The sequence below is a fragment of the Girardinichthys multiradiatus genome, chromosome 14, assembly GCF_021462225.1.
Source record: "Girardinichthys multiradiatus isolate DD_20200921_A chromosome 14, DD_fGirMul_XY1, whole genome shotgun sequence".
NCBI classification, from domain to species: domain Eukaryota; kingdom Metazoa; phylum Chordata; class Actinopteri; order Cyprinodontiformes; family Goodeidae; genus Girardinichthys; species Girardinichthys multiradiatus.
This window is the reverse complement of record NC_061807.1, coordinates 5,485,870-5,508,159: the sequence shown is the minus strand read 5'-3', so window position 1 is coordinate 5,508,159 and position 22,290 is coordinate 5,485,870. Positions and strand designations below refer to the sequence as shown.

The 22,290-nt window shown below is 42.8% G+C and overlaps 1 protein-coding gene and 1 long non-coding RNA gene across 6 annotated transcripts; one reads left to right on the top strand and one right to left on the bottom strand.

The window, feature by feature from the left end:
- The first annotated feature begins 1,413 nt into the window (after positions 1-1,413).
- LOC124881330 lies at positions 1,414-5,873 on the top strand. Of its 2 annotated transcripts, XR_007041614.1 has the most exons (3): positions 1,783-2,269; positions 2,349-4,392; positions 5,629-5,873. It is a non-coding gene; the product is annotated as an uncharacterized LOC124881330 (long non-coding RNA). The 2 variants fall into 2 exon arrangements; XR_007041613.1 differs by lacking the exon at positions 5,629-5,873 and having other exon boundaries at positions 1,414-2,269; positions 2,349-4,565.
- LOC124881315 (advanced glycosylation end product-specific receptor-like) lies at positions 5,285-21,214 on the bottom strand. Of its 4 annotated transcripts, none has more exons than XM_047386875.1 (8): positions 21,083-21,214; positions 20,578-20,613; positions 20,148-20,420; positions 19,826-20,068; positions 19,552-19,740; positions 19,305-19,391; positions 6,951-7,039; positions 5,285-6,335 (listed from the first exon to the last, which is right to left on the bottom strand). In XM_047386875.1, exons 1-7 carry the CDS (start codon positions 21,111-21,113, stop codon positions 6,975-6,977), a joined length of 924 nt encoding a protein of 307 aa, XP_047242831.1. In that variant the 5' UTR covers positions 21,114-21,214; the 3' UTR covers positions 5,285-6,335; positions 6,951-6,974. The 4 variants fall into 4 exon arrangements, with proteins under 4 accessions (XP_047242831.1, XP_047242830.1, XP_047242829.1 ...); XM_047386874.1 differs by having other exon boundaries at positions 5,285-6,321; XM_047386873.1 differs by having other exon boundaries at positions 6,938-7,039; positions 21,083-21,213.
- Between the last annotated feature and the right edge of the window lie 1,076 nt (positions 21,215-22,290).

Below are 22,290 nucleotides of genomic sequence, written 5' to 3'. Positions count from 1 at the left end.
GTTTTATAGTTATTTTATTAAATCTATTTTGTCTCTCTGTATATTGTCTTGGTTTGGGAATGCTTCTGCAAAAAATAAGAATGGCCTCAACCAGATTGTGAAATAGGCTGCCAAGCTTATAGGGCAACCACAGGTGAGCCTTGAATTGCTTTATACCAATCAGCTGCAAAGACTGAGCTCCAGCATCATGCAGGACCCTCTGCACCCCCTGAACCACCTCTTTCAATACCTGCCATCAGGACAGAGGTTGGTGGTTCCAAAATGTAGAACCACAGAGGCAGTTTTATCTCAACAGCAACTGTCTTTTTTAACAATATGTCTCACCGCCACTAGGGGCTGTTTTTTAGTTTTTAGTATTTTGTATTTTATGTCTTGGTATGTGTTGTTGAATGTTTGTGTGGATGCTTCTCTTGTACTGCAACCTAATTTACCTATGGGTATAAATAAAGACACATTGAACTTTGAATAATCACAACACATGTCTGCCTTCATAAATAAGCAAAACACCTGATAATGACCCAAACGTGCAAATTCATGGGAGGAGGATATGCAATGTAATCCTTTACCACCTGCAAGCATCTGGTTAAATCCAGATGCAAGAATAAAGTGTAATTCCAGCCTAACATCGCTGTCAGTGAGATGATCTGCTGAACACGCACAATGCTGCACCGCCAATTCCTCTCATAACCGATCAAGCGCAAAGCCTGTTAACTGTAATCACACATCATGAAAAAAAACCACTGTGCTTTGATGTTGATGATATAATTATTAGGAAAGAAATAAAGACATTATAAGGCAGATTAAATCCATTCATTTCTAAACTAGATGCTAACATCACTTCTTAGCAGGTAAAAAATCAGCATTTAAAGGCGGCGTTTCCATTTGGTGACAAAGACAGTGCATCCATTCATCTTGTCACTAAACTAAACACATTGCATTATTAACAGTAACATGTCATTGCAGAGCAATCGGAGCTGGATCAGTTTGATTACTTTGATTAAATGTGAACATATGCCAGGGGACGGTTTTGTTTATACAGTAAAATGGGATTTTGTGTCGCTATATTGTTAAAATATTGACAAAACAAACAAAACGAATTCATTAAAATCATTGGAAAATCATTTATTATTATGTACATATATGCTTGACTTAAATTCTTTGCAGGACAGTTTTGATATGTTTTAAAATTAGCAAAGCTATAACATACAGATTGCCAACTCCTGCAACAAACTATTTTTATGTTGCTAATATTACTTTCAAGATTAAATATTGTGACTGTTTATTATAAACTCTGAACTCTTCAAACACAGACTCTCAAAAAAACAAAAGAACCTTGTGAGTCTGAAAATAATTAAAAGATCAAGGGAGGCAAACCTGTAATAAATTAATTAACAGACAAGTTTGTCTGTTATATTGTTAATATTGATTGGCCAATTTGTTGCGAGTTACGTCGAGCAAGATAAGAGAAATAATCTCATCAGGTGATGACAACAAAAGTTAACTAAGTGTAAAAGTCCAGAAAAGCAAGAGTCAAACGTAACAGGAAGAAAAAATCAGGAACTGGATCAATCCCTGCATATTTCTAGCAACACAGCAGAGGATCTGTTTGCTTTTCCTCTTGTTCCAGCCAGCAGCACATCTAATTTCCTCATTTAAATAGGGCGGTCTGCACCTCTTTTGCTCCTGTTTTACACTGCAACTTATTGCACGTGCAATTTATTTCTAGCACACGCAAATTATCACCTGCTAAATGGGATCTTTGAAGATCAGACCAGTGATTTGATCAGATTAATGTTTTAGTTAATAATGGTGATATTTGAGTGTTTTGCTGCATTTGATCAGATTCAGTTGTTTTCTTATTTTAGGCCAAAGGATGAAATTCTTGTATTTTTGCCATATTATGACATATGCAACAAATCACCAAGGACCTTTTCTGGTAAAATCACACAGCTGCTGAATGTTGTTTAATAAAGAAAAGTCATCATGTGGTAAAAAATTAACCAGTTAAGTTTACACAACACATTTTAAGCCACAAACACAGGAAGAAATTCAGTTTATTTCACAGACTCTTTAAATGTGACGTCACATATTTCAGGGTTCTGGGAGATTCTGTTTTCCTTGTCTGCTGTTAACTCACTTCAGTCACCAGATGGTGCCAGGAGCTCAGGAGGAGCTGAGCCACAGATGTTCTCCATTACCATCATCAAGCTGAGGAGCATAAAGACCGCAGAGAGCCAACATTCCAGTGCCTGAGTGTTGACCTATAGTGGTAAACTCTAGCTGGCCAAACGAAGCTCTTCTCTGTGTAAACTATCTGAGTTACTTACGTTTTCGTGTCCTCTTTTCAGGTTACCTCCAAGTCCTGATTCCAGTATCCAGTCTGCTTCTAATCAGAGACTCTGACTCACTCTTCTCAAGAAGATTTCTTCAGACGTCATTTCCAGTTGGCAGTGTCTGGTTCCAAGGCTCCTCAGGCTCACCTGTAACAAACTCTGCTCACCCTCTGCCCTGCTTCTCTTCCAAGAACATTCACCTGTTGCCAAACTCACCAAAGTAAAGAAAACCACCTACCTGGACTCACCAGTCCCCAGCATCGAGATTCTGCTCCTCTGAACTCCTGTGGACAAAATCACAACAAAGAAAAGAAACCACTTACCTCCGGGTCAGATCCCATCTCCAACCGCACTCCTGGACCCCAGCTGTCTCCCCCTGGCGGATCATTCAGACCCTATCCGTAAGCAAAATCACTTTACTCTCAAGTCATCCACAATTCTGGAGAATTACCTACGACTCACCATTTCCCCTTCTTCCATACAGAGACGTGTTCCTAGTTCCAGCCTTCACCATTATCATTTATTTAATAAACTTGTTAAACCTCTTCTATCTCCTGGGTGTAAATCTGCATGTGGGTCAAAGCAGCTAGAGCCACCAGGACACAGGGACCATTGCTGTCGGACTAGAGGACAGGGTGGGGGGGCGGTCCACACCGGGTCCCAGCAGACTTTCACGCTTGCATGTTGAGAGGCTGTGACTCATGTCTCTCTCTGTCTCTGGTCCAGATTAACAAACATTTGTGCCCCTTAAAACCGGACTACAGGGGCGAAACAGAGCAGCATCATTTATCAACATGCGCAATAAGATCAGAAGCACAAAGTAACACCTTCTGTCCAGTTAACATGTTTCATGATTATGCAGTAGCCTACTGGGCTCAGCGCAAAGTTGTCCAATTCTGGGAGGACTTGATGCAAATATGTTCATTGAATACCTGCAGTCGGCGTCACTAAAGCTGCAAACTCATTGTCGGTCATTGCTTTGCGCGTCTCAAAGGCAGTCGCAATTTGCAACAGCACTGCACACAGGTAGCAGTTATGATTGCTTCTGCACTGCTGTGTGTCTTCAGGTTTGTCTCTATCAGAGCTGCGAGAAGAGACAGAAACTCCAACATAGAGGAGCAGAGAGTGATCAGGAGGATGAGAGGCGTAGTTGATCTGTGACTGTGTGACTTTAGTATCCTCGGTTGACAATTGTGTTAAATATGCATCCCAAGTGTACATATTCTCCATCCCTAATTTATTGATTTATTTTTAACTTTGTCTCCTTTATTTTGTATATTTATTCAAAGGAGCATCTTGGGCCATGGAGTGTGGGGGAAGTCGTCCACTCCTAACAGTGGATCCTCCGTGGGCTCAGTGACAACCACAGCTGGCCTGGCACTATGCATTTCCAGTGGAGGGAACAGATCCCCTCTGCTGGCCCTCCTTGAAGCACGCAGGGGTTGTTGAGCTGCATCATTACGCTTGATCCAGCTGCTGATTTTTGTTCTGCTTCTGCTCATCTAAACTGTTGCTCTTTGTTTGCCTCAGTCGTCTCTGTTCACAGCAGCAGGTTTGTCATCTCAGCCTCCCTCCTGACGAGATTATTTCTCCTCTCTGTTCAGGTGAACCGAGGGCCTCTAATATCGAAGGCCGAGTGTGAAGTTGTTTTGCGAGCAGATGCTTGATGTTTCTGGTCCGGACCGACACAGAGACTACATCCTGCGATCCCAGTTTAATTTCTCCTCAGTGAGACCGAGGTGAGCCCACTCAGCAGGTGGGCGTGAAAAAGGTTTCTTCAGAGCTTCACTTCACGGGAGGGATAAACGTAGTGGAGAAATGCGTAAATACAGACTATATAGATTATCCTTTAAAGAGGGACCTGGAGAAAGGAGAGTTCTTGGCTAAAGCCCCCAATGTTTCAAGGCCCTAAAGACCCCCTAAATACGCAGCAACATGACCGTGTGATAAAACTGAGCGCCTGAATTCAAGTCCAAGGCGACGCAACAACCACACAACCACCTCTAACTTTATATCGGGGTCGCTGACCTCTGACCTGCTGATGACTAAAAACTCACAGGTACAAACAGCCCAACATAGGATGAAAACATATTCTATGTTTTTATTGGTTTTATGTTTTTTATTAGTTTGATTGGTTGAAAAAAATCTGAATTTTGCTTAAAAACAAAATGTCTCAATTTTTCTTTAAATTATGCAATAAAAAAACTTCCTGATTAGGAAATAAAAATCCTCCTTCAGACTGATTAATTATTAATGTTTTACTATAGTTTATCAACACTACAGACTGAGGCCAGTATTATGTTCCAGTGGTACCAAAGTGGGTCAAACAGGCCCGGGTCAGAGCTTCATGTCTGATGTTCTGATTAAACTAGAATTTTATTGTTTGGATCTATGAGTAAAAACCTAAATATTTAAATCAGAGTAAAACTGGGAACTCTTTATGACCTTAAATCAACTTTAGGAGTTAAAATGGTGAGAAACAGAATTTAAATGAAGTTTCCTGTTTGTTATATTGACTCTATGAGCTGCATTAAACCAGGCTGGATGCCGTCTGAAATGTTTACAGCATTTTATAAGAGGGAAGAGTCCGTTTGATTGGAAAAAGGTCCAATAATGAGAAAACACACTGAGGTCCGGTTCTAAAAACAAATTTGCAGGTTTTTAGGTTCTTCACCAGGAGGAACCAGCAGAACCTTCTTTCATGTCTCATTATTACCACAAATATTGATATATTTCTCATGACTGACCCAGTTTTCTGGTCTTCATGGTTCTGGTTGTTCTATAATCTCGTCTAACAAACCTGTGAGGCCAGAACCAGAACCGCTGCAGTTGGACTCAGATTAACACAGATGGACTCTGTTTACTGATAAACTGATTTCTGAAGGCAGTTGTTTGGTCTAGATTTTATTTAGGGGTCTCAGAGTAAAAGGACTGAACACAAATGCATGCCGCACTTTTCAGATCTTTATTGTAAAAACATTCTCAAAGCTGACATTTTCCTTCCACTAAACTTTTATGCAATTAGGAAACATGACAAAAAGTTCAATTAAATAATTTCTTAGGAGGCAGCATTTTGTTTCTAAGTGATCATTGATTGATTGTTGCTTATTTTAAAGGGACATTTCATACATTTTCCAACCAAATTAAACAGAAACACCTTGTTGTTGGGGTTTATTTGTTATTGTAGCAAATTAAAGTTTAGCAGGATAAAAATAAAGGACTTGTTCTAAACTGAATCATAGAATTTGAATTTGTCAGTAAATAAAAACTGAATCAGTTCCTGTTTAACATTTAGAGCTAAAATGGAGACGACCTCCAGATCTTCTCCAGGTTGGTCGATTGATCAGAGGTAAAACCCACTGATGGCTGAGCTGGGACCCATCAGGTAGCTCTATTTGTTATAAATATACAAACACTGAATTTATTTTAATTAATCAACATAACCTGCAGTTTATGACATTTTGTTGGTTTGTTCATTCAAAGCATTTCTAGATAAAACATTAAAACAAGCTAAAGCTAACTGCTTTGGTTTAACACTGAGGGGTTTTCTGCAGGTTTTATTCTGTGGTTTTGGTTTCATTTCTTTCCAAGCTGCTCTGAAGAATCGTTTCCATTGGTCAGCCACAAACAAACAGGAACATCATGTCTGAAATGTTAGAAACAAACTACAGAACCGCAGGTTAAACATGTTGAAGCTGCAGAGGAACCATCGTGCTGCTGTGGTTAGAACAGTTCAGACCAAACATTGAAAACAGAAAATAACTGAAGTTACTGAGAACATTGAACACCACACTGATAATGAAACATTGAAATACATTCAGGAGACCTTTGTGTCCATCTTGCTGAACTCATTTCCAGAGAAAGAAGCAGATCTTCAGCAGAAGTAGATCTTTATCTGCAGGCTGAAGATAAGCTGACAGCTGGACATTTCTGCTGGAACTGGAGGACCTCAGTGAAGAATGGACCACTTCTGGTTCTGCTGGAAGTTCTGAAAAATACAAACTAAGAAAATAAACTCAAAGAAAGACAAATAAGAAGAACATTTACTTTACTAACAACAGATTCACCTGCTGCACCCTGTTAACTATTCCTCCTCTGATCATTCATTGCTCTGATGTTATTCTTTATGTTTCTCACCAAAGTGCTTTATGTGAATAATTAATTTATATTTCATATTTATATATTGTTAATATACTGAATGCCTTGTTAATTACTTGGTTTGGTTCATATAAACCAGTAATAGTTTCTACCATGACATCACATTCATTATTTCTTTATTGATTTTAACATTTTAATGGTTTATTATATAAACTTATAAACTAAAATATTGTTCCTCTTGGCTTCATATTTGTTTCTGTTTCTTTTTAACACAAATGTTTATTTTCAGTCTTTTATTTGTTGGTTGCTTTTATCAACCTGAACATTTAGTTTTGATGCAAATGTTGTTTTTTCAGCAAATATATGAATTTATTAATAAAATTAGGAGCAGAAATCAGACTCTTGTGAATCCAAACCTTCATAATGTTTCTAATGTATAAAATGAAGCAGCTTCATAAATCTGAATATAATAATAAATGTTTGTCAGTGAATCTAGTTTTACTCACAACAACATTTTACCGTCTGGCTCCAGGAGTCACATCATTAAAGTTTCTTCTTCTTCTTCATCTCAGTGAACAGAACAGTAGTGAAGCACAGCTGCTTGAGATCTGTGGACCAACAAAGAAGAAAGGATCAAATTACTGAAGGCAGAATCATTTTACTGCAGCTTCATAAAACTGAAGCTCCAGAGCTTCAACAAGAGCCTCTTTGCAGCATTAGCAGAGTTAGCATTGCTAATGCTAACTGACTGAAGCTAACTGTTGCTGCCAGTGGAAGGTGTAAAACATAAAGTACTCAGTTTAAAAGCACCCTGTCACTAGAAACATGATTAATATATTATCATTAAAATAATTATGCATCCTGATCTGATCTCCAGTGGTCATTGGGCAGGAAGTGGGACAACCTGGACAGATAGTCAGTCCATCACAGGGCAACAGAGAGACACACTGGACAAACAAACCTAAAGAGAACTAGAGACACCAATCAGACTAACAGTCATGTTTTTAGACTGTGGGAGGAAGCTGGAGTACCCAGAGAGAACCCATGCATACACAAGGAGAACATGCAAACTCCATACAGAAAGAGCCCAGGGCAGGATTTAAACCAAGGACCTTCTATCTACAAGGTAACAGTGCTACCTGCTGCTCCACCGACTAGTCCTGAAAATGGTCCAAACAAGAGAAAAGTTCAAGTGAGCCACAGATGTTTGGATGAAGAATGTCTGGTTGATTTCAGTGGTCAGAAGAGAACAGACAGACTGGTTCCAGATGCTAGAAATGCAACAGTAGCATAAATAACCACTCATTACCACCAAGGTCTGCAGAACACCATCACTGAGAGCACGACACATGAAACCTTGAAGCAGATGGGCTTCAGCAGCAAGCTTCTCCTCATCTTCACCACGAGTGTCAGGGAGAGTTTATCTGAAGCTCAGCAGTGGAAACCACAAAGCTTCTCACCTTTGTTGCTCAGTGAGACACATTCACATCAAAGTAAGAAGCAAACAGTTTCTCAGGTTTGAACAGAATCAACATCTATGAAGACCAAACCACAGCCTGACCAGTTTCAGTCTGCTGGTAGCAGCTAAAAGAGGCTTCAGTTACCTTCTCACAGTTTGGGACCACATGAAAAACCATCTATAGTGCTCTTTGGTGCAGCGTGAGAAGATAACTAGTGTAACCACTGAAAGCTCTGTAGAAATACAGAGAAGGATTAACTATAAATCATTAAACATAAATGGAGACAAGAAGCACTTTATGAACTCAGATACCATGTTTCTACCAGCAGGTGTCTCCTTATCAGATACCATGTTTCTACCAGCAGGTGTCTCCTTATCAGATACCATGTTTCTACCAGCAGGTGTCTCCTTATCAGATACCATGTTTCTACCAGCAGGTGTCTCCTTATCAGATACCATGTTTCTACCAGCAGGTGTCTCCTTATCAGATACCATGTTTCTACCAGCAAGTGTCTCCTTATCAGATACCATGTTTCTACCAGCAGGTGTCTCCTTATCAGATACCATGTTTCTACCAGCAGGTGTCTCCTTATCAGATACCATGTTTCTACCAGCAGGTGTCTCCTTATCAGATACCATGTTTCTACCAGCAGGTGTCTCCTTATCAGATACCATGTTTCTACCAGCAGGTGTCTCCTTATCAGATACCATGTTTCTACCAGCAGGTGTCTCCTTATCAGATACCATGTTTCTACCAGCAGGTGTCTCCTTATCATCAGAAATCTTGTTAATTTTCTTGTTTTCTCAACATTTAGTTAGAAAAGCTGTTCTCAACTTCCATATTTAGATCAGTCTCTTTATCTGTGGCTGATCGCTTTGCTCCAACCCTGCCAAGCATGGAGGAACCTCTCAGCTGTCAGATCTGCATCAAAGATGGTTTAGAGCTGTGGAAAAGTATTGGCACCCTTAAAGATTTCTGCTTTTGCTTATAGCCACACATAATTGGAAAGCAGAGTTTATGTTTCCAGGCCACACCTAGTGTGTGCATGAACGATGTTCACTGAATACATTCATATTTTCATCAGATTTCAAATAATGAACGTGAACGAGATCGGCGCTCACTGTAAGAATGAGCAACACGCACAGTTCACTTTCACGTTCATTTGATAAACGGGGGAGTGGTGGCCTAGTGGTTAGAGCAGGAGGTTTGCTTTCCAGAGGGAACACAAGGGGCCAGGTTCCAATCCCACAGATTGTCACTTTGGGTCCCTGAGCAAGACCCTTAGCCCCAGAATGCTCCCCGGGCAATAAAGATGATGATTATTATTATAACATCACTTTTCAATGGAAAACTCAGGTTTTTGCGCAAACTGTGCCCATTGGGTCTTACCAAACAAGTACGTACGTCAGCCACATCCACTTCAACACATTTGCGCATGCGTGGGCCAATCGAGTTCAAAGGTTTTGGCTACTAATCCAACCACGTCACCTTTGTGATTTGTGTGAAGTACATGTATCGGACGTGAACATGAGGCTCACAGGCATTGGTTTTAAAACTTTCAGCCTTTAATTATTTGCCATACAAAGACCGGCGCACATTGTGCCATGGTTAACTGCTCTAATGGATTTTATAGGCTTGAACGGTGGCAGAAAAATCAAGATTGCAAGGAGACATGTTGTGGTAAACCTCCGTTCACTCTTTACAATATTACAGAAAAGAAAGATCCAGACGGATTTAAAATGTAGACTCTCAAGAACATTAATCTTGGATAAAACGCTGACAGAGGTAAGAGCTAAGAAACGTCTTGATCGTATTTCTCAGAAAGAGTCCATTGATGCAGGCTAAAGGCTTAGCAACGAGGTGTTAGCAGTAGCTAACTTGTTAGCATAGCCATGTGCTCTGGGAACATTACACCCTATGATCCTATCAATTAATTGTGCCTATTTTCATTCCACATTTCATTATTATTGTATATCGTCCCACTCCTAAAGTCCTCAAGCTGATAGATGCCAAATTATAAAGACAAACACCACACCAGTCTTCCTTGTAGTGATTGAGAAGCTGGTGGAGTAGCAACTTCTCATCCCTGCTGAGCAACTACTCTGCAATATCAGATGACATGCAAGGTGGCCACAGTTTCAGGCCTTGGTCTTTGTCCAGTCATCCGTCAGTTGCCTTCAAGGGGTCAGAAATTTGTCTCCGACTACCAACAAGGAATGGTCATTTTTGACAGCATCTCTCTCGTCCTTCTTTGTCATTAATAACAGCAGCTTTTAGATGGATGCAGAGTATGTGAGGGCATCCAGTTTTTCCTTCTGTTTCTGCCATAATGCTTTAAATTGTCAACTTTCCAGCGTTTGAAATGGTCTAAATCAAAGTTCTCTTCATTACTTTCTACCATCATTGCATGTGGTTTGGTTGCCTTTACCCATAATGCACCGCGCGGCCCGAGATGCGCCACTCACTTATTTGAAGCACCACATTGAGTTAAAGCATCCGAGCTATCTTGGTAAATATCTGCGACTGAATGGTGAACATAAGAGATCTTTAACAAAGACAGAACTGCCGGCTAAATAAAGTTTTTCTGCACATACAGTATACCTTGACTGCACCTGGAATTTTCCACTTTCTACATATTATGATCACATTATTTAAGGGGTGAAATATATTCTCTATTTCAACACTATTTTTCTCTTGTCTGTGATTCTTTATTGGTTCAATCATTTGATTAGTTTTGGAGTGGCAGTGATTTGAAGCTGGGAATGGTTAGGAACAGGTTTTATTGTGAAAGATAGTAGCTTAATGTAACAAATGAACGTCAACTAGTTCATTTTCATCTTTGAGCTGGTTCTTTTTAATTATGAACTGGCATAACACTGGCCACACCCAGACCTCATTGCATGCTAGACCTGTAAAATCAGGAAATCCCTTAAAAAGAACCTGTCTGACAACATGAAGTAGGCTGAAAAGACCTTAAAATCCCACACAATGCACTGATCTAAATACACTGAAGAACAGATGAGAATCCAAGTCATTGACGTCCATCAGGCTGGAAGGACTTCAGATCCATTTCTAAAGTGTTGGGTCTCCAGAGGACCACAGTGAGAACAATTATCTACAAATAGAGGAAACATGGAACACTGGAGAACCTTCTCAAGAACAACAGTTCTTGTTGATGACAACTGTTGCCACCAAGGGTGGAACAACCGGTTATCAGGTTTAGGGAGCGAATATATTCTAACACAGGCTCAGATTATGGTCCAGATTATGGTCAGATTATGATCTAAAAAACAGATTTTGGGCCAATTTGTCCATGTGGGAAGCGCTGTGTTCATTAAGATCGGATAAATATAATTTCTCAGAGCTGTACAGAGTCATTTTATGCAGAAATCCTTTTCCATGGGTCATGGATTAAGCCATGATCTGTTTTTGGCAGGTGAAATAGTCCTATTTGGTCCATTTGGGGACCATTTTCAGTGTGGGAATGATTGTTTGTAGCGAGATCAGTAAATTATATTCCCAGTGAATGAAATAAAGTTATTTTAGGCGGAAATTACATTTCATAGGTCAGAAAAAAGGTCATGATCAATTTTTGGCAAGTGAAATACCAGATTTTGTCCAAACTGGGCTTCTCTTTAGTGTGGATTGTGTTCAGCAAAATCAGTAAAATATGATCCCTTTGAATGAAATAAAGTTATTTTAGGCAGAAATTACATTTCATGGGTCAGAAAAAAGGTCATGATCAATTTTTGGCAGAGGAAAACACCTAGATTTCTAGCTATTTTGGCAATTTTATAAGTGCACAGAGTGCATTCTGGGAGGTCTGTGAAATTCACCTCATCATTTAAGGTAGAAATGACATTTCATTGGTCAGGACATATTGGCCATAATAATTTTTTAGGAGAGAAAAACATTGATTTTTGGCCAGTTGGGACTTAATTCATACTTTCAGTGAGATCTGTAAAATAGAGTTCCTCTGAGTGAAATATAGTGTATAATTTAGAAAGTTTTCATTGTGCACTACCTGTTCTAATTTTTATTCAAAATAAATGAATGATAAACCCCTTAAAAAACAATATAGGTCAAAAAACGTTTTGACCTATATTGAACCGTCACCTTAACGTGGTGGAGGGGTTTGAGTGCTCAAATGATCCTAGAGGCTATGTTGTCTGGGGCCTAAATGCCCCTGGTAGGGTCTCCCATGGCAAACAGGTTCTAGGTGATGGGTCAGACAAAGAATGGTTCAAGAACCCCTCATGAAGAACACAATATCGAGGCACGTGACGTTGCCCGGTACGGCGGAGCCGGGGTCCCACCCTGGAGCCAGGCCTGGGGTCGGGACTCGTCGGAGAGCGCCTGGTGGCCGGGTTGCTCCTCGCGGGACCCGGCCGGGCCAAGCCCGAACGAGAGACGCGAGGCCATCCCCCAGTGGGCCCACCACCTGCAGGGGGAACCGTGAGGGACCGGTGCAAAGAGGATTGGGTGGCGGACGAAGGTGGAGACCTCGACGGCCCGATCCCCGGATGCTTAGGCTGGCTCTAGGGACGTGGAATGTCACCTCGCTGGGGGGGAAGGAGTCTGAGCTTGTGCGGGAGGTCGAGAGATATCGACTAGAAATAGTCGGGCTCGCCTCCACGCACAGCGTGGGCTCTGGAACCCATCTCCTTGAGAGGGGTTGGACTCTCTTCTACTCTGGAGTGGCCCACGGGGAGAGGCGGCGGGCTGGTGTGGGTTTGCTTGTTGCCCCCCAGCTCAGCCGTCTCGTGTTGGGGTTTACCCCAGTGGATGAGAGGGTTGTATCCCTGCGCCTTCGGGTTGGGGAGAGGTCTCTGACTATCATTTCAGCCTACGGGCCGAGTGGTAGTGCAGAGTACCCTGCCTTCTTGGCGTCCCTGTCGGGGGTGCTGGATAGTGCCCCTCCCGGGGACTCCATTATTCTGCTGGGGGACTTCAACGCCCACGTGGGGAACGACAGTGACACCTGGAGAGGCGTGATCGGGAGGAATGGCCTCCCCGATCTGAATCCGAGTGGTGTTTTGTTATTGGACTTCTGCGCTAGTCACGGATTGTCCATAACGAACACCATGTTCAAACATAAGGGTGTCCATCAGTGCACTTGGCACCAGGACACCCTAGGCAGGAGGTCGATGATCGACTTTGTTGTCGTATCATCAGACCTTCGGCCGCATATTTTGGACACTCGGGTGAAGAGAGGGGCTGAGCTGTCCACTGATCATCACCTGGTGGTGAGTTGGATCCGCTGGAGGAGGAGAAAGCCGGACAGACTCGGCAGGCCCAAGCGCATAGTGAGGGTCTGCTGGGAACGCCTGGCGGAGCCCTCGGCCAGGGATGTATTCAACTCCCACCTCCGGGAGAGCTTCGACCAGATCCCGGGGGATGTTGGAGACATAGACTCAGAGTGGACCATGTTCTCTGCATCTATTGTCGATGCTGCTGCCCATAGCTGCGGCCGTAAGGTCTGCGGGGCCTGTCGTGGCGGCAATCCCAGAACCCGGTGGTGGACACCGGCAGTAAGGGATGCTGTTAAGCTGAAGAAGGAGTCCTATCGGCTGTGGTTGGCTTGTGGGACTCCTGAGGCGGCTGACGGGTACCGTGAGGCCAAGCGTGCTGCGGCCCGGGCTGTGGCAGAGGCAAAAACTCGGGCCTGGGAAGAGTTCGGTGAGGCCATGGAGAAGGACTACCGGTTGGCCTCGAAGCGATTCTGGCAAACCGTCCGACGCCTCAGGAGGGGGAAGCAGTGCTCTGCCAACACTGTTTATAGTGGGGGCGGGAGACTGCTGACCTCGACTGAGGACATTATCGGGCGGTGGAAGGAGTACTTCGAGGATCTCCTCAATCCTGCCATCACGCATTCCGTGGTGGAAACAGAGGCTGGGGACTCGGGGTTGGACTCTTTCATCACCCAGGCTGAAGTCACCGAGGTGGTTAAAAAGCTCCGCGGTGGCAAGGCTTCGGGGGTGGATGAGATCCGCCCTGAGTACCTCAAGTCTCTGGATGTTGTAGGGCTGTCATGGTTGACACGCCTCTTCAACATTGCGTGGCGGTCGGGGACAGTGCCTCTGGACTGGCAGACTGGGGTGGTGGTTCCCCTTTATAAGAAGGGGGACCGGAGGGTGTGTTCCAACTACAGGGGGATCACACTCCTCAGCCTCCCTGGTAAGGCCTACGCCAGGGTATTGGAGAGGAGAGTCCGACCGATAGTCGAACCTCGGCTTCAGGAGGAACAGTGTGGTTTTCGTCCCAGCCGTGGAACACTGGACCAGCTCTATACCCTCTACAGGGTGCTCGAGAGTTCATGGGAGTTTGCCCAACCGGTTCACATGTGTTTTGTGGACCTGGAGAAGGCATTCGACTGTTTCCCTCGTGATGCCCTGTGGGGGGTGCTCCAGGAGTATGGAATCGGGGGCCCTTTATTAGGGGCCATCCGGTCCCTGTACGAGCGGAGCAGGAGTTTGGTCCGCATTGCCGGCACTAAGTCGGACCTGTTCCCAGTGCATGTTGGACTCCGGCAGGGCTGCCCTTTGTCACCGGTCCTGTTCATAACTTTTATGGACAGGATTTCTAGACGCAGCCAAGGGCCGGAGGGGGTCTGGTTTGGGGACCAGTGGATTTCGTCTCTTCTTTTTGCGGATGACGTGGTCCTGCTGGCCCCCTCTAGCCAAGACCTACAGCATGCGCTGTGGCGGTTCGCAGCCGATTGTGAAGCGGCTGGGATGAGGATCAGCTCCTCCAAGTCCGAGGCCATGGTACTCGACCGGAAAAGGGTGGCTTGTCCTCTTCAGGTTGGAGGGGAGTTCCTGCCTCAAGTGGAGGAGTTTAAGTATCTCGGGGTCTTGTTCACGAGTGAGGGAAGAATGGAGCGGGAGATCGACAGACGGATCGGTGCAGCTGCCACAGTAATGGGGGCGCTGTGCCGGTCCATTGTGGTGAAGAGAGAGCTGAGCCGAAAAGCAAAGCTCTCAATTTACTGGTCGGTCTACGTTCCTACCCTCACCTATGGCCATGAACTTTGGGTCATGACCGAAAGAACGAGATCACGGATACAAGCGGCTGAAATGAGCTTCCTCTGTAGGGTGGCCGGGCACTCCCTTAGAGATAGGGTGAGGAGCTCGGCCATCCGGGAGGGGCTCGGAGTAGAGCCGCTGCTCCTCCACATCGAGAGGAGCCAGTTGAGGTGGCTCGGGCATCTATACCGGATGCCTCCTGGACGCCTTCCTCGGGAGGTGTTCCAGGCACGTCCCACCGGGAGGAGGCCCAGGGGACGGCCCAGGACACGCTGGAGGGACTATGTCTCTCGGCTGGCCTGGGAACGCCTTGGGCTCCCCCCGGAGGAACTGGAGGAGGTGTCTGGAGAGAGGGACGTCTGGGCGTCTCTGCTGAGTCTGCTGCCCCCGCGACCCGGTCCTGGATAAGCGGAAGACGACGAACGAACGAACGTTTTTTTTAACACCTCACCAGGGAGGCGTCCAGGAGGCATCCAGACCTGATGCCTGAACCACCTCAACTAGCTCCTCTTGACGTGGAGGAGCAGCGGTTCTACTCTGAGTCTCTCCCGGATGACGGAGCTTCTCACCGGTTCTACTCTGAGTCTCTCCCAGATGACGGAGCTTCTCACCGGTTCTACTCTGAATCCCTCCCAGATGACGGAGCTTCTCACCGGTTCTACTATGAGTCTCTCCCGGATGATGGAGCTTCTCACCCTATCTCTAAGGAAGAACCCAGACACCCTGCAGTGGAAACTCATTTCATTTTGTATCCATGATCTCGTTCTTTCGATCATGACCCAAAGCTCATGACCATAGATAAGGGTAGGAACGTAGATCCACCGGTAAATCAAGAGCTTCGCTTTTTCACTCAGCTCTCTCTGCACCACGACAGACCGGTACATCACTGCTGACGCAGCACTAATCCGTCCATAGATTTCCCGCTCCATTTTTCCCTCATCCGTGAACACGACCCCAAGATACTTGAACTCCTCCACTTGAGGCAGGACCTCTCCCCCGACCCGGAGAAGGCACTCTGCCCTTTTCCGGCTCAAGACCAAGGCCTCGGACTTGGAGGCACTGATTCTCATCCCGCCTGCTTCACACTCGGCTGAGAACTGTTCCAGTGAAAGCTGTAGATCACGAGCTGATGAAGCCAATAGGACCACATCATCCACAAAAAGCAGAGACGCAATCCTACGGCCACCAAAACAGATCCCCTCAAAGCCTTGGCTGCACCTAGAAATTCTGTCCATAAAAGTTATGAACAGAATCGGTGACAAAGGGCAACCTCGGCGGAGTCCAACCCTCACTGGAAACGAGTCCAACTCATTGTCAGCAATGCTCTGTCACCGGTCGTACAGGGACCTAACAGCCGGTATCAAACGGCCTGGTACCCCGGAGAACCACCCACAGGAATCCCAGAGGAACACGGTCAAACGTCTTCTCCAAGTCCACAAAGCACATGTAGACCGGTTGGTCGAACTCCCATGCACCCTCCAGGACCCTGCTGAGGGTGTAGAGCTGGTCCAGTGTTCCACGGCCAGGACAAAAACTACACTGCTCTTCCTGAATCCGAGGTTTGACCATCTGATGGACCGTCCTCTCTAGAACCCCCAAATAGACCTTACCATGGAGGCTTAAGAGTGTGACTCCCCTATAGTTGGAACAGACTTTATGATCCCCCTTTTTCAATAGGGGGACCACCACCACCATCCAGGACGGGGGCAGTTCCACTGGATTGGTAGATAAATTATCTCTGCTATAGTTTAAAATGTAATATTTATGACAAACGACGAAATTTTGAACTCCATGATGCATTCCAGTCCAATTATACTCTAGACTACTTATATAATAAAAAAACTCCAAATGAATAAATGAATTAATAATCATTTTAAATAATCTTACTGTTCTGTAAAATAATAAAATCTGAATAAAACTCCATTCCCCACTTTTAAAATGCTGCAATGTAATAAATTATTAGAAAATATCAACACTGTCTTCATCTAAACCTCAGTTTAAGTTAGACTGAACATTTAAGGAATCTGATGATTTTGTTAATATGTAGAAAATAACACATTTCTGAGAAAATGTGGTTTCACATTGTGTTGAAATTGTCTTGAAGTGTCCCTCAGTGTGGAGCCCCACTGATCACAGTGAACATCAGCAGCCTTAAAGTCAAGCTTGGAGAGTTGACAGCTAGATCTAAGGAGACTGAAAGTCTGTAAGAAACTTATTAAAGTTTCATTCAGATGGAAGAACATTTACCATTATTCAAACACTTCTTAAAGAGTTTAGTAAACCCAACAAAGCAGTTCTGAAGATTCTTCATGAAGACGAACAACATGATGATCAAGAATATTTGTTTCAGCAAAAATATAATTATTTCAAGTCTATTTCTGGAAAAACAGAAACGTGGATAAAAGAACGGAGAAAAATAACCAAAGATGATCATGAATGTGATGTAGAGGTTAGTCATAGGGATGGTGTGTCGGTTGTTTCTGAACCTATTTTCTGACCTTTACCCCCAGGGCGGCGCTACAGAGCGTTATTTTCAAAAAGCAGCCGCCACAGAGACAGTTTGTTCCCCCAGGATGCCTCTCTGATGAACACAATGAAAACCTTACAGCCTGAGTAGTCAGCTGCTCTGCTGGGAACAAAATAAACTTATTAGCACAACCTGCCTTCTATTGTCCTTCTTAATAAATGCTGTACATACATGTACTTACTGCTCTGTTACGCTTATTTTTATTTCTTCTACAGTTATATATAATTATACTTCATGTCTGTACGTTGTGAGGACTTGAAATTAAAGCCACAGAAATCTTCGACACAGTGGAAGAAACTTATCTTAATTTTCCTCTGGCTCCATTTAGCCCGACTCCACTTCGCTTTGAGAACGTTTCCATTCCTGTTTTTTCTGTACCGGTACCTTCTTTTTGGACCCTGTACTGAGCAGGTCCGACCGGGGCTGAGTAGGGACTACATGTGACTCGACTGCTGTTCACTGATTGGCCAAGAGACCAGGAGAAATGAGAAGGGTGGAGTGGAGAGGATGAGGAGGTGGAGGAGGTGATGGAGCTCACAGCCAACAGTAACCAAAGTCTCTTCTTTATTTATTACTTTAAATGAAGAGGATAGAATCATGTTCATGTGTTCCTACTTTATTATTCCACCTCTCAAACGTTATTAATTTATCTTTGAAGAAATCTTCATCAGGTAAGGATGTGGAGTTCTCTGTAAGTTCAATGAATAATAATGATCACTCTGCAGCTTCTGCTGCTGTTTGAAGCTGAAAGAGAAAAACTGCAACCTAAAAAAAAGGTTCTAAATTCATCTTCTGGGTTTGACAGACGTGTTGCTTCCAACACGCTTGGTGCCGTCGGCCTCATGGTGCAGAAATAAAGCAAATAATGGAGCAAAGTAGTTGTAAAAATGGAAGATATTAAACAGTTATTAACTCTTATTTAATATTCTGACATTCTGGATCCCATGAAATATAAATGAAATATAAACATGAACATTTTCTTCTATTAGAAACTCAAAGATTAGTTTAGTGAAACTTTAATAAAAAAAAGGGAAGTTATCTTCTTTCTTTTTATAAAATGTACATGTATGTTTTTCACTTCTTGTGTTTGGCATTTCTATATGACTGTTAATAGAAAATAAGCAGGTCCACATTTAGCTGAAACACAGAAACAGGAAGCTGGACGATCACAGAGTCTCTTAGAGTCATTTAGCAGAAAAACCACAAACTGCAGCACATCGTGCAGCACAGAGGACGCAACTTTAACTATGATCTGCTGAAATATCAACCAACTACAGACTGATGGAGATTAGATACTGAATAAATGCATCATCAATAAACGTCTACATTTAGAGACAACATGGTCTCCAGAACAGCAAGATAACCTCAGTAAAATAATTAGATTTCAGAGAAGAGATCAAGGATCAACTTAGCAACATGGCCACCAAACAATGTCTCAATAATCGATTATCTGATCACAATCTGGAAATAGAAACTCTAGAGAACAAGAATCTAGATCTGATCATAAACCAGAAAACCTTCATCGTTTAAAAGGTGAAACCAGCAGAACTGGGTTCAGAATAGAGGTAAAAAGGTTCCTTAAAATCAACCATGTTTAAAGAGGAAGTTTCTACTAATATTCATTACATAGTAGATCTATCTGTCATCTAGTTCCTGAAGATGTTCCTAGAACACCTGGATCATCTGCAGATGTTCCTGTTCACTCAAAGCTTCAGTTCTTCAGTTACTATTTTAGCTCCGACCCAACAGAACCTCAGAAACCAACCAGCTTCTGAGGACTGGTTTCTGTTCACCAACTGAGTGATTAAACAAGAAAACATCAGAAAAAATCTACAGAACCAGAAAATAAACCCAATCTTACCTTTGTTGGACTTGGTTTTCTGTCGCTGATGATGGGAGATGTTGACGTCACCGTAAGTAATGCTGTCCTCTCCACCTTCTGGACCACCTAGAGGGAAATGAAGCGGGTCAGAATTTACTGTTTAACAGTGTTTTTATATTAAGAACAATGTTTCTGATTGTAGCTGTAGAACCAGTAAAAATGGGTTTAAATGTAATAATTGTTGCACAGAACAAGTTTAGCTTGTAGATACAGAAGCCTGTCTCACCTTCAGACTTTCTCCTAACATGTCGTCTCACCATCAGAACCAGAACCAGCAGCAGAACCACAATAATGACCAATGCAAGAGACAGGAGCACGTAGTGTAGATGTCGAAGGAAGGAAGGAGAAGAAGAAGGTGGAGGAGAAGAAGAAGGAGGAGAGAGGTATGTGGTTGGTCCAGTGGTGGAAGGTTTCACTAAAATAAAGATATTTATTAAATTATCACCACAGAACAGATATTTATTCATGAGTTGAAGGTTCTGCTGATTTTACTTCCTGACCTGAGACAGAGATCCAGCTGGATGGAGACTCTCCATCACCACTGATGAAACACTTGTAGAGACCTTCATCAGAGCTGGTCACATGGTGGAGGGTCATGTGACCTGCAGGCTCAGTCCTGATGAGGGAGCCATCTTTAATGAAAGCAGCTTGGAGGTTGGAGGAAGTCTTTGTTTGACAGCTCAGAGTGATGTCATCTCCCTCCATCACAGGGAGGACAGGACTCTGCAGGATCACTGATCCACCTCAACACAGAGACAAACTACAGCATTTCATCCATTTCCACACAGCTTCATCAACACTAACTCCACAGTCTGATCTTACCAGAGACAGTGAGGTTGATGCTGCTGCTGGCTGCTCCCTCTCTGGACTCACACCAGTACACTCCAGTGTCTAATGGGTACAAGCTGCTGATGGTACAGGTAGAACCATCAGGTTTCCCCCATCCATCTCCACACTGAGTCCTGGTTCCTCTGGTTGTGTTTCTCCTCACAGTCCATCCAGCAGAGATGTTGTCCTCCTCACAGCTCAGAGACACAGAGTCTCCTTTAAAGAACTGAGATCTGCTGGGACTCACAGTCAGACCAGCTGGGAGGACTGGAATGTAAAATTACATTAATTTCTATTTATTGTCAAAATAATTTTATGGTTAAAAGTTAGAATCCTTCTGTTTACATCTTATATTTCTCCTCCAAACATTAATTTAAATAATAATATTATGAATTGAGTTTAATGGTGATAGAAGTGAACCAACCTTCATTATTTATGCAGCAAACCAGCAAACAGGAAACTGAAGAGAAATGAAACTTATTGGTTACAGTTGAACATAGAAAAGTTCAGGAGAACTTTACAATCCCAGACATTTTATCCTCCTAAAACACATTTATTCATCAAACTGATCTTCATTACATCTGCATTTATTTACTCAAATAAAAGTAACTTTATTCAGACTTTGCTCTTTTAATCTAAATGAGTTTCCACAGTTTATTCTCTTGTTCATCGGCTCCTACATCATTATTCTGTCATTTCACATCAGTCATTTTCAGTATTTTCAGTAGATCTGAGGTCTGTGCCTGAAAGCCACTGCTGTGTTACTAAGAGCTACAAAAGAGGGAAGTAAAGTAACTTTTCTTCCTGCTTGATGTGTAGAAGTTCTTTCATCTGAATTCAGTCGGACCTTTCATCCTAACCCTTTGACTCAGGTTAGAACAGAGCAGACAGTAAAGTTACTTTGCCTAAACAACAGGTTTTGTACTTACAGAGCAGATGTTGTAGAGATGTTTCCATCATGGTGCCACTTCACCATCTGACCACTGTTTGTTTCCTGTTGGGGCCTCAGAATAAAGCCCGCCTTCTTCCTGGAAATATAAATGTGTGCTTGGTTCCTCCTTCTGTCTAACATACAAATGAAGGTTTTCTTTAATTAAAGCTACAAATAAATCAGTCATAGAAACAGAAGCACCCTGACCCCGCCCCCTTTTTACTTGATTAAACACATTTAAACATTTTCTGCTGTTCTTCTTTTCCTCACTACTGTGTTTCAATACTGGTTTTTCTGTATTTTACACTGTAAAATGAAATCTTTCCAAACTTGGGGTTTTCAGAAACCAGTCTTTCAGGACTTAATTCTTTAATTATTTGAATCAGTTGTATCTCAATAGATTGAATCAGTAGATGGTGTCTTTTCTCCTGGAGGAAAAATGCAAAATTAGTCTGTAGAGATTGAATAACAGAAAAAGCAAGAGATGCCAAATGAAATAATTATTAAATGAAATATCAAATCTTGAATAATTTAATATGAGGCTGATGATAAAGAGTAAAGTTTATAATAGTAGTGGAAGTTTTGTGAAGAAGTAAAAAGAGAACCAGGTGTTTTATTACCCATCATGCATTCACTAGTCATGTCATATTGACTGTGCTAAACTGTAGCTTAATCCTGTGTTTACTTTAAATTTAATTGGATTGAAAGAAACTTCGCAGGTGTCTCTAAAGTGATCAGTGAGGAACCAAACCCATCCCCAATTCACGGCAAAGATATTTAAAAGTCATGTTAATGAAACCCCGGCTCTCTATTACAACAAGTACAAAAGACTTGCTCAGGTGCCTTGAGGAAAGGAAATGACAGCAATTTTTAAATGTCCTTTTTTTTTTTATCCTGGGAGGTTTTTAGAGAGAAGCGCTTATCTGTAAGCAAGACATATTTTAGATAGTCTGCCAGCATTACAGAGAATGACGACTGTTAGCACTAATGGGCAAAAAATATGAAATTAAATCAACAGAGAATGACTGACGGAAAGATGATCAGACAAAGGCAGGAAAAAATGCATTTATTTCAAATATTTGTTATTTGACAGTTAAGCTGACAAATCCTCTCTGTTATTCCCTTAATCAGAATCAACTTTATTGCCAAGTTCGTATGTACAAACAAGGAATTTGACTCCGGTACACTTTGCTCTCTGGTTTTTTT

Bases quoted from the DNA above. Each gene is read 5' to 3' on its own strand.
- LOC124881315 (XM_047386875.1), bottom strand. From the start codon at position 21,113: ATGATGGAAACATCTCTACAACATCTGCTCT. The intron at 20,614-21,082 runs GTAAGTACAAAA...ATTTCTCTTCAG, and splicing joins ATCTCTACAACATCTGCTCT to TTTCCTGTTTGCTGGTTTGC. The intron at 19,392-19,551 runs GTGAGACAGGCT...ATTTCCCTCTAG, and splicing joins TGTTAGGAGAAAGTCTGAAG to GTGGTCCAGAAGGTGGAGAG.